Consider the following 12,786-nt stretch of genomic DNA (forward strand, 5'->3'; position numbering starts at 1 on the left):
GCTTGTGTCAAAGTGCAATCCAAATGTTTGTCAAAACAAGCCATTTTTAGTGTGTAGTTGTTGTTTCCTGTAGTGAAGAGGATTTTTCATTACACAACAGAAGTGGAGGAGAATGCCACGTGAAATACTTGTCCAAGAGCAGACTTATACCCCAAGTCTACATAAGTTAGATTAATCTAACACTCTGTACAGTGCTGCTATGCAATAAATAAATTACACAATTGCAGTTGAGCTTAGCCAAATTTATGACTCATTGATACCTTCTTAAATTGATTTGCTCAGGTAATTTGGCCAAGAGCTAATGTTTTATTGATTTAAAAAGGTAATCCTGGTGGTATACGCATAGATATATATTCATCCGTTTCATTTAGTGTGAGCGAAAACAAATACCAGATATGACATTTTAGCAATAGCTTTATGCTATTTTTATAAATTGCCTCAATAAACATTTCAACTTTAACTGTGACTAGATCAAAAACAGGTAATTCTTAATAACTGGTTTTGACAGTACAAGTGAAGCTAGATATTTAAACCAAGACCTGAAATAGAGATGAGAACTCTTTTCTGCTGTATTCCAGTAGTATCTTTGCATCATGAGACAAGCTGGAGCTCTCAGCAGCTGTTACTCACAAGACCAGAGTATTCATCTATAGTGTGACTTAAAAGCTCTGTGGGGAACAGAGTAGTCGCACACCTTACTTCTAAGCAGAAAATGGCAGATGTGGTAGCAAAAATTCATTACGAGGCTGTTCCTCCAAAAGGTTGATAAGAACAGGAAGTTAAATATATTGAACATGAGAATGCTATTCTTGAGATTTTAACCAGATGAGCCCAGTGATCATAGCTTAGTGAACACAACAGCCCAACAGCTTCACCCTCAACTCCCTGTGATTCAGCCATGATTGAAACAGACAGCAGAAGCAGCACAGCCATGCTATAATGGCTCCTTCAATTAACAACCATTTAATTTGGCCTGCTTGAGTGGTCTTTTGTGCTCAGTAGTTATAGCCATTAGAGAGACTATAATGCGCCATTAAATGGGGGAACAAAGAGCCAAATTATTTCAGAATAAGAGACTGCATGACCAATCAAGCTTTTTGATCTAATGAAAAACAAGAAGGACTGAAATGGCCCTAAATGGAAGAGGTGTTTCCTGAAAATCTGCAATTTTTGTCAACTGTACTTTGTACTGAATCTAGTTTGACTGTAAGGCTCTCTGCTGAGAACTATTTTCTCACAAGGAAATGTAATACATTTCCTTACTAACACCATTTTCCAAAGCCTGCAGTTATTCAGGTTATTTATAAATAGATGAGCTTTTCCCGTTCTGCATTTTAGCAGAAAGGATAAATATAAAACTGTATCAGAGCCTTAGCATAAATAGTTATTTCTGAGACTAACTGCGAAAACAAACCTGTTTTGCCAGATTGTGTTTATTTGTCTCCAGTAATTATCCCATTTTATGTTGCAGGAACATACACACACAATAGAGTACAAGACATGCATACATGTTGTTCTTGCTGGATATGATGGCAACGGAAACATGCTGTGAGTGAAAAACGTGCCGGGAAGAAAAATTAATCTGCTGCCTAACAACATTAAGGTGCCCCCTTACTAGTTCTGTTGGGGGGCAAACTCTGTATTGCTAACTGGGGTTTTGCTATAAGAATGAAGGCATGGGAACTAACATGTATGAATCATTTGGTTCTATGCTGAAGTCAAATTTCTGGAAAAGAGCAAACGCCACTGGGACAGGAAAAAAATATTTTGTATGTTCTTATCATGATTGAACATTCAAAAAAGGACAAAGTTCAGAACCAGAAGGGAGTCCAACATTCAAACTCTAAGGTTATCTTGCAGTTTATCTTCCATAAATGTATTGGGGGACAGTTTCTTCAACTAATTAGGACAAGTATTTTGCAAATACCTTGCGTACCATCAACCAAAAGCCAGTTTTAATGAAGTAGAGCACCCAGCTCCAAGAAAGTAGGAATCTAGCCGCTGACTAGCTGTCCAGCCAAACACGCACACTACACTACTTCACGTAACTTCATGCAACTACAATCTGGTGAAGAAAATAACTCAACTTCTAGCTCTAACAGCAGATAAGTACAGATAGCAGTGAGTCTGCAGCACATGCAGCAGAGTTTGCACTACGTTTGTACTGATGGTGGTGTGCTCATGGCAGGACTGGAAGTTAATAAACAATTTACCCATTATTGTCCTTTTTCAATTCAACTCTAGCATACTGTATATACGAACACAATCACCCACAACATTGAAACTGCCTGCCTAATATTCCGTACATCAGTAGGGTTTAAATTTCTATTCTAGTTCAAATGCATATTTTTATTGTCATCCATACTCTATATACAGAACAGAGTTTCTGAGGAATTCTGTTCATGTTCATTATGAAGAATATTCCACACACATATATGGGTATATATACGCCACACATACAAGCACAAAGAGGAGCATTTTCACACTGCTTCCTGCTGTGTTGAATCTGTACCTGCAATCCAGCCTCAGGGGAATGGAGAGGTAATGGGCTGTGCGAAAATTCAGCTTCCCACATAGCCCTCGAGGTGTCTGTGCATCCCTCTGTCCATATGATGGGGACCAAAAGAGCAACTATCCATCTGAGCTGCTGCATTACATTTGGCAGACACCACAAATCATGTGTGTTTGTGTTTCTAAACGTAGGTGAGATGTGATATACGCTGCTTAAAGTACATTTAGGCAAAATTCACCAACCGGCAACATTTCAGAGGTACTGTAGCAGCAGCATGAGAGACAACTTCATGTTTGCTTTCAAAAACAAGTAGGAGAAACTGAGAGGTTGAGGCACTCTGTGTGCTCTACGTATACTTCAGCACCTTGTGTGTTGGTATTACAAAGTATGATGGCAGGATGCCTTTTGTCCCACAGTGGCATGTAAGAGGTCTTTATGCTTAATGCTGCTCCTTGTAAGAATCCTTGTATTTCAGTGGATCTTTCCTAACAGCCGGTATTTACGTTGTTTTATCTCCATGTAGATTCTGATTCCTTCATAGCAGTTCAACAGCTTACAAAAGTGCTTATATTTTTTTCCCAACAGGGAAGCTGATGATCCAGCCTCAGGGAAGATGATATACGAGCTGTGAAACTATTTACTGTAAACCATACGTTTCACTTCGCTACAGCCAAGGAATTGTCTCTTCAGTTCAATTTTTATTAACAGTATTGACTAGCTTGTGTTGTCATATCGAGTCTTCTACTGATTGTTTGTGGGCGTTTTGACATTTTCAAAGGACCTTGAAGGACTGACAGATATGCGTTTTGGAGGGGGGGGTTACTAGATAGTCAGGGAGGTGTTTCTGCCCCGTCTTCACCTTTGTACAGCCAAATAAAGATCACAGTTATCAGTCCAGAGGCAGGTTTAAGCTGCCACTGAGTGAAGGAGACTGTCATCTGACTTGTAATGACACAGCCCCAGAGCCATTACATCTTTGATGGGAGACTTAAGCAGAAATCCATTTCAGAGTGTCTGAGGTGAGGCAGGCTCAGTGGGGGGAGGTTGGGAAGAGCAATCTGGTGTGAGTCTATTGTGATAAGATGTACACTGCGCCTGCAATTTGCTGGTGGAGGCGTCCTTTTGATGATGATCGTGGTTTGTAATTTTACAGACAGTCCATTTCAAACTGTAGCTGATGACAGACAGAGGATTTTTTTTTGACAGATTGGTCACAGGAGGAGTACAGAAGTGTTGCATCTAAACATTTGTAGTCTTTTTTCCGTGCTGATATCAGACATCTGCAGAAAAAAATGTGTGCCAACCAGACAAGCGGGTGCTGCAACAGTAAAATCCAGGGCAGAAAATGGCTGCCACGGCTAGATGCGAGACTGCAGTATTCAGGCTTTGACAATTGAAATTATATGCACCGTTTTCTCTCTACCATATTTTCTGGCACTCTCTTTTGCAAATTTTTACAGCCATAGTGAAACATGCAAAAGAGCTCAAATAAATAGAATATGAATTGATTAATCAACTGAAATTCATTAGCAATGATCTTAGTGATGAATAAATATTTTATAGTTCTGTCTTTTATTCGTGGAAGATGGAAGATGTATATCAACTTAAATCAAACACCTTTGAACATTGGACCGTTATTTAGAAATAAAACAATTTGAAGGCTATCAAAAATTTCCAAACCAAATAATTATTTCAATAGGAAAATTATCAAACGTTTATTAATGAAAATAATCATTATTTGCATCTCTAGTTGATGTGAACAATTTTTATATAAATATTAAAATGCGACATATGTCATTATTTTGTAAAACACAAACACAAAATCAGCACAATATCATTCTAAAAAGAAACATTTCTTCTAAACTGTCAGACTGGATCGTTGACATTAATTTATCTGGGAAGTGGCAGTGATGTAGAAGGCAGCACTAGATTAATGTTCACTGAACTGTACTAAAGCTAAAATTCTTTTCAGCATGACTTGTGACCTTTGAGTATTCTATACTCAAACACTGAAGCTCAGCTGTGCAATATTACTTAAATATCAAACGATTCAAAATTGAATCATCACTCAACAATTGCACTACTTTGAAGTTGAAGAGGAGAGTATTTGATGTTCTGCAAAATAGAAACTGTTTTACTATTATAAAATTCAGGTCCCATGGTATGGACTCCCTGCAACCAAAGCCAGGGCACTTTTCATTATTGAGATTCAAATCTTTTATTTTTTCAGTACTTCATATTTGTATCATCTTTGATGGCAGACTATTGTCCTTGGCATGGAGGATTCCAGTGTTACACAAAGGTCTGGAGAAATGTTTTTCCATTATTCAAAGCCTGTTTTTCAGCTGCTTCGCTAGAGGGGCTGAGGTGCTCAAAATTCCTCTTTAAAAGATTGTCTCATATGTGTTCCATTGGATTCAAGTCAGGTGATGTACTTGTCCAGCTCAGAGTTTTCACTTTTTTGTGCTTGAGAAACTTTTGTGTGATTTTGACAGTCTCATGCTGGAATATTTGCGTTCTACTAACTGAGAGTCATCTTGGCAGTCAGTATTTTGGTAAATCCAGAGTTTTCAGGGTGCCATCTATAAATGTCATCTCCCTCACACCTTTGCACCCATGCAGCATCAAATCTTCTCACTTGCACCTCCGTGCTCCAATGTCAGGACTATACATTCGCTGTGGTAATCCTGGTACAAGACAAACATGCTGGATTCCATCTGAGCAGATCAAAGTCACTTGGTCTTATCTAACCTAACAATTTTCTCCCAATATTCATCAAGCTTCTTTGCATGTCCCCTACCAAAGTTTCATCTTGGAGTTGGCCAAAGAGCAGGCAAGGTTCTATAATCTATAAAGGCTGATGTTATACACTGTCCTTCACACTATGAAAGGTGGGTTAGGGTTAGAGTTCCACTGATAATCCCTGTACCAGTTATGAAGCACTTGAATTTATGTTTTTTTTAGAGTTCGACTGTGCAAGGAGTGCACTTTCTATGGCTACTGTAGTTCAGATTAATGGTACTATGGCTCGTTCTTTACCTGCCGATTACTGCTGCAACTGTGTTTCCGTTTATTTTAGTTGTGTTTCATTGACGTTTCTGTACTTTCTTATCTCTGTGAAGAATGACAGATTGTTCAGGTCGACTGGTAATTCCTTTACACATGAAGCCAATATGCAGACAGGCACAGGCCATATGTCTAAAACTCAGAAAGTTCAGATGTTCTAGGTAATTTTATAACGACGTTTATGCAATTAAGCTATGGGAAATCACTCAATTTGGTTTCAGTGATTATGGATTTTGTCATTTGTGTGTCTGTGATCATAAGGGTAATTGCTAGTGTGGCAATCAGTTTCTACTTTGGGGCCTGTATTTTCAATATAGTCTTTATAAAGAGTTTCTTTTTGAGTGTTCATAAGAGGAAATATTCTAGTTGTCAACATAGAAATAATGCAATTACTGAGAAGGGACATTTTTGAGGCATTTGAGATTGCAGTGATATTGCACAGGGGTTTACTCACTTTTGTTGTATACTATATTTCAAAATTATTCCCAAAGGAACTTGAGCAACATGTTATTTATCTCAACACAATATAACTGACATTTTGTCTAATAAGCATCTTTATGCAATTTATAAAATGAATATAATGTTGGAAAATATTTAATTTTGTTAATAGTTACAACACCGTGATATTACTCTCAAACTAAGGGCAATGCAGATAACTTACAATTCAGCTTATTCTCCTTATATCAGCGTCTGTTGTTTTGATATGCTATATAAATAACGGTGACTTGATGATATACTGCACCACTAATAATATTTTTGTTGCAGTTACTCAAAAATAATTTATTTTTCTGCATCTATTCATGTAGTTACAGTATCCAGTACAATGTCAGTGTTGGGACTGTTTGATTTTCATTGTAGTATTTTGGCTTTAATTGCATTTAAACCTGCCAACTGTCCAGAGGCTGCTCAAATAAAGGCAGACACATTTGCGTTCCAGTTGGCTGTCATAGCCTTTAGTCATAAAACACATTAGGAATGCCACACCCCATGGCAGCTGTATAGTATTTACAAGTACCAAAGGGATATCTCATCAATCTCTGTTTAAAACATGTTGAAATCACAGCTCTACATAATCACTGGCTTCTTTATGACCCTGACACTAAAGGCCTCAGAGTGACCACTGTCGTAGAAAAACCTTTGCTCATGCCGATGGGCAAAAAGTAATATTGCCCACACGTCAACAAAAAATGTTCTGTGGATGATTGTTCAATCTTTGGTGGACTTTATCAGCAGGAGCCATGACTCCATTGACAGTTAAGGGCTGGAGCTCAAGCTGCTCCCATCCCAATCTCGTTCCACATGATTATTCTCAATTTCACAGCTGATGGTTTTTACTGAGACAGACGGTGGGAGCCAAGTGCCAAAGTACAGAAGAGAAAGCTCTGAGGTAGGAGAGAAAGTTAAGGAAAGGGGGGAGAAGGAAGATAAGCTGGTCACTCAACTTTATCACCAATGTTTGGGTTGGAAGTAATCCGTGAATGTGACCTTTTGCCATGGTGCAGGATAGTAACGGTGTGTGAGGAGCTACAAGACGCTGGAGCTGACAATACACACCTGATTTTAATGTGACACATTAACACACAATAGTGAACGGCAGACACTGTAGATAGATGTCAAAGAAATGACAAGAAAAGCCACACACTCAGAAATAAAATGATCAATGTTCTGATTCTGTAAAATTTGACCTGAAACTACTACATGGAAATACCAATTTTGAAGAAGAATATATTAATATTCTGTATTTTTTTTTGTCTACAAGCAATGATTAATCCTACTAACACATATTGTGCAGTCAAAGCCTGAGTTTGCTTCTTCCTTTGTGTCACAGCGCTCTATTGTTATCCAAAAATTCATAAAAAAACAAGGATTAATGGTTGCATTGGGTGACGTGTTTCTTCGATACAACGAACTTGGAACTGCAGCTCATTCTAAGCTGATCCCTCTGGCTGTAAATTCTCACTAGAGGACCAAACCTGCAGCAAAAAACTGTCTCGAAAAATATACTATTTAGTTTCATTTGTGTAATGGTTTCTCAAAATTACAGTGTCCAGCTGTTTTAGGCAATTATTTTGAACTTTTTAGAAACACATGATACATTTGTGACTCCATTTTTATAGATTTACTTCTTCAGCAGAAGGTGTGGTGCAAAAATAATTGCTGACCTGAGAGTTGTTTCAGTTTGTTTTTGATTTTACAACATGATATCACTCACTCATTTTAACTTATTTCACTGATTAAGACAGTTGAGAATAATTTATTTACTGATTAATCAGAGTTTTTTTTTCTCTATAAAGCATATTTCTTTTGGTGTATTGAATGTCAGAAAATATCTCCATTTCCTGAAGACAAATTCTTCAAATTGATCCAAAAATCCAAAGATACTCAGTTTAACAGTTGCATAAAACAAAAACTAAAAAGCTGGAACGTCAATGAATGTTTGGCATATTTGCTTGAAAACAACAAACGTTTATTCGATTATCAAAATAGTCAGCCGTTTATTTTCTGTTGACTAAGTAATTGATTCATCTGCCAACTGTTTGAGCTCTACATGTGAGATTTGCAATCTGTGTAAGCAATGATCACAGATCAATTTTGTGAAACAAGCTGCTGAATCCCCACAGTAAACAACAGGCTCAGTTGTTACCTATCGGCTCACTAGATTTACCGTTAAGAACACTTTGTCCCCACAAAGCACCGAGTGGCCTTGCACCATAATTTAAAGGCAATAAGCTAACTAGATCTCTCAGTCATTGAATTTAAATTGTACTACCTGTCATTTCTTTTAAAAGGAGTCTCACAGATGACCTTTTATTTATACTGTAAAGTACTGTATGCTTTTTACATGCCTGTTCTGGGGAAGCTGTTCTCAGTACACTTCCTACTTGTATATTTAACATAAGGTGCAGTGAGTTTATCTCTGCATACAGTACAATTTATAAATAGCCGTCTGTATAAGTCTTCCTACTGAGACTGGAGAGTGTGAGTCTGGACCTGCTATGTACACACCTGAGAGGCCAACAAAATCACACATGATGCAAAAAAAAAAAAGAAAAACCTAGAAACTCTCCCAACCGCACACAGGAGAAGTGCTAGTGAAAATTACAGCATCACTCTGGGGAGTGGGCACTAGGAGATGCGGGAATTGATGAATCAAGGACCTTTTGTTCACAGCAAAAATGACTGCTTCCATGCAGTTGGAAAGAACATCTCTTCGGCAGTGCTTGGCAGGCAGGGAGGCGTCATTTGGAGCCATTTAGGTTTGAAGATGACGCAGAGGGGGACTGAGGAGAGCAAGGTCATTTAAAGAGGATGCAGAACATGATGATGTGGCCGGTGCTGGGTGTTTAAGTGTGTCTACTCTGCTTGAATTGAGCTGCCGCTGAGCATGCCAAGGCAACACTCACAGTAATGATAGTGGGAGACACATCTATAGGAAGATAAACTGACTGAACTGTGAGAAGCAAAGCACACGCATGGCGTTTCATCACTGCACATGTGAAGCTATACGTTGATTATTCCATTAGTTAACTTGCAGAAAATAAATCAGTAACTTTGAAGCAAAATGTCAAATCTACTCCTGCTGCCGACACGTTACTAAAAAGGCTCTGATTGTGCCAACCCGAGCTTTAGGAAATTGTGATGGCATGTCCTACTATTTTCTTACATTTTACAATGATTCCAAGGCTCCACAAAATGACCACCAATCAGTGAGTTCACTTTTTCCTCTTGGATGGACAATACAATGCTTTCATTTTGCAGACAATTTCATCCAAAATGATTTACTTTCTTCCGTTCACGTATACTGACACAGAATGATTTAGAGTTCACTCCTCCTCAAAGAGGACTGAACTATGATTGATGAGCAGCATTCTTCCACCACCTGAACTGCAGCTGCACAACATACAACCAGGTGACAAATTAAAGGAAAACCTCAAATAAGCTGTCTTAGTAAGGTGTTTGTCCACCTCACAACACTAGCTTCAATGCACCTTGGTACTGATTCTATAAATCTATGGATGTTTGCTGGAGAGAGGGAGCACCACTGTTCTAGATGTTCCCTCATTTGGTGTTTTGATGAGGATGGAGAGTGACAAATAACATGTCAGGTTGAGATCTGGTGACTGTGAAGGCCACAGCATAATATTTGCATCATTTTCATCCTCAGCAACCCATTCACTGAGCCTTCGTGGCCTGGGGGAGACCACTCCCATCAGCATAAAAACATTATCATATAATAAAGTTGATCATTCAGAACAACGATGCACTGATTTGCAGTGACTCAACCCTCGAGTGGAACAAGTAGACCCAAAATATGCCGGGTAAAATGCTCCCCGCAACATAACAGAGTCACTGACTCACCTTACTGCAGGGGACAAAGGTTCAGGTTTTTTCCTTTAATTTGTCACCTATCTGTATGTCTGTTACTTCTACAACACTAAGCATATTTGGTTGCCTCTCAAAAAAAAAAAAAATCCAAGATGACCCCACTTAACAAAATAAGGGAGACTTACTCAAAACAGACTGATAACCATATAGACGCCCAATGAATAATTCTGCAGTGATGCCTGTAAAGTTGTATCTTGTTTTCAATCAGCGATTTAATTCATAATTTGCTCCATAGAATACCTCTGGTGGCCGACACACTCATCTGCGCACACACAGGCAGTTATATCTTCAGGAAAAGTCTGGGAAGGCTTAGCTGAATGACAAGATTTAAATAATTACTTCATTCATCAACCCAGTTATGCCCATGACCTCCATCAACCAGACCACAGCAGCATCAAGACAGCATTTCTTAATGAATATGACTTACACAGCCTTATATAATGTAATATAATTAATGATGACGAATGAATGTGATGTGGGTGCCTCTATAACACACATTTCTTTTCAATAACAGCCCTTTTTAGCCATACAAAAAAACCTAAGCCACTTACCACTCAGAAAGGAAAATACAGTTTGAACTATTTTAAATTTGAGTTTTTGAGTTATTGGAAAAGCGCTTTATAAATAAAATTTATTATTATTATATTATTATTATTATTATTATTATTAAATTTGAGACAACTACCTTAAGAGCTATTGGCTAATAATAAAGTTCTTCAAACAAACTGGCTCAATAACTAATCTAAATGTTTAATTTTTATTCAAAAGTAGCTACAGCGGTATGGAAACACAACACTGAGGAAATATGTGGATTTAAGAAAAGTAAAACACCTGCAGACCTGCTGTTGTCCATACGGGACCAATTAAAGATTATTTAGCTTAAAAAAAAGTGACTTCTCGTTCGTGTATGTTCGACCTACATACAACATCTACTCGTTTGAGACACTTTCAGCCAGAAGAACTACCAAAGGACAAGCGGAGACTCATTGTAGAGACATTTAGTCGACATACAACAGCAGTCCGAGCGTCCAAAACGACCCTGAAAACGCCACAAACCTCTGCGTGTAGAAATAAACCAGAAATAAAAGCGTTTTTGCCGCTACCTGTGTGAGACGCGTTCACGACTCCTCCGTTGTCCATTTCCAGCTGCCACAGATCACAGCGCGAGCTCAGCTGCGAGCGTCTCGGTCCTTCGAACGAGTCAAGAAAAGATAAACCACGCGGGCAATGTGCGCGCGCCGTGCCGCTGCCGCCTGCGCAAGGGAGATACCGAATCAGCGTGTGCGAGGATGAGAGAGACAGAAGAAAAAGAAGAATGAAAGCGGAAGGTGAGAAGCAGCAGCTGGATGGAGAGATGGAAACAGGAATGAGAGACATCAGTAACTTTTTAAAGCTGCTCAAAGGATGTGGAACACAATGCGTCATTTAATTTTTTTTCTGCAACAAGCGCTCTAAATGTTGATTGGTTGATTGACTTCATTGGCTACAAGGAGTAACCAGGAAGCCGCACGGAAATCACAATATACACTGTAAAGAAATCATTTTTTTATTTGCAGTTTTTTAAAAACATTTTACTGGTATTTCAAAAACTAATTATACTAATTAGTTCTTCTCAATAATGTTAGGCATTGACATTGTCATTGATAAAGTGCAGATGTGTTCCAGTCCCATCAGTCCTCTGCCATCCTCGATGCAGAGGAGTTACAAACTGACAATAGCAGCAGACAATATACAACCATAACAGCCTTAATATTCACAGCATAATGGAAAGGTGTAAGGGTTCTATTATTTGCTCACTTAGACCAGTGCAAGTGCATTTTTGAATGGCCATCTTTGTCACACTTACTGGCATTGTTACTGCCACACAGCAATGCTAATGTATATCCACAAACAGTCCTATTATAAACCTGCTACCACATAATGGGGCTTGGACTAAGACAAATAGTCTGAGTGGGTCAGAGGAAAATGTATCGGTCTGACATGTCAAATCCCCTCCACCTTTAGGTGCTGTTTGTGTGCCGCGGGGGCCTATCACCAGCCATCATCCCCCAATCCCTCCCTCTGCAGACCCCCTCATTAACATTGTTGGGCTGTGTTCAAAAGCAGATGCCTGCAGATGAATTCAGGAGTACAGTGACAGGGGCACATGCCTCCGTGCTGCGGCCAACCTGGTGTTGTGCGTCTGGATCAGCTGTCAGACGGACAGTGATGGATGCACGGTGGAAATATACTTGGAGTTTGAGCTATGTCCTTCTCATTGAAGTCCTTTGGCACCCTGCTTGACCCCACCACAAGGCAGCCGCCCTAAAAATAAAGGAGCACATGTGCACATACAGGCACAGACAAGGGTGTAAGATATCAGCTCTCCTGATGTCTTTGCTTGGATACAAAGGAAAACAACACAGAGTGAAATAGCTACATGCTCTCATGCAAAGTTCGCCCCAGACAGGATGCACCGAAGCAGAATCAGCCTCCTGTTGTTATTAGGGTATGTACAGCCTCCATTTCCATGAAGCTCAAGTCCAATCAGGGTGTTCCCTGCATCAAAGTTAATGCCGGTGCTCGACTCCATCATCATCTTGAGTGCTTTCATTAAAGGGACATTTTTATTCCGCTGCAAACCAGAATCACGAGGAAACCAGCCACGATTCGGTGTTTCAGTTTAACCTGGTCGCCATGGCAACGTTCTTTTTTTTTATTTTAAACGCATTTTACTCCGTCTTTTGACTTCAAAGTTTGATTGAGATGGCACTTGAAGGATGTGAGTGGTTCATTTTGAAATGATGGAGAGAGAATGTGAGAGAGAAGAATGGCAGCACTGT

The 12,786-nt window shown here is 39.1% G+C and overlaps 1 protein-coding gene across 2 annotated transcripts in view; it reads right to left on the reverse strand.

Moving 5' to 3' along the window:
* LOC111566726 (zinc finger protein 385C-like) overlaps positions 1 to 11,316 on the reverse strand; it is an 83,431-nt gene extending 72,115 nt beyond the window's left edge. Inside the window, exon 1 of one of the 2 annotated variants that reach the window (XM_035946904.2) lies at positions 11,068 to 11,316. In XM_035946904.2, coding sequence (XP_035802797.2) covers positions 11,068 to 11,104 — 37 coding nt within the window. In that variant the 5' untranslated portion in view covers positions 11,105 to 11,316. The remainder of the gene's footprint in view (positions 1 to 11,067) is intronic. The other variant, XM_023267478.3, reaches the window with a different exon arrangement.
* Between the last annotated feature and the right edge of the window lie 1,470 nt (positions 11,317 to 12,786).

This window comes from Amphiprion ocellaris, chromosome 18 (genome assembly GCF_022539595.1).
Source record: "Amphiprion ocellaris isolate individual 3 ecotype Okinawa chromosome 18, ASM2253959v1, whole genome shotgun sequence".
NCBI lineage: Eukaryota > Metazoa > Chordata > Actinopteri > Pomacentridae > Amphiprion > Amphiprion ocellaris.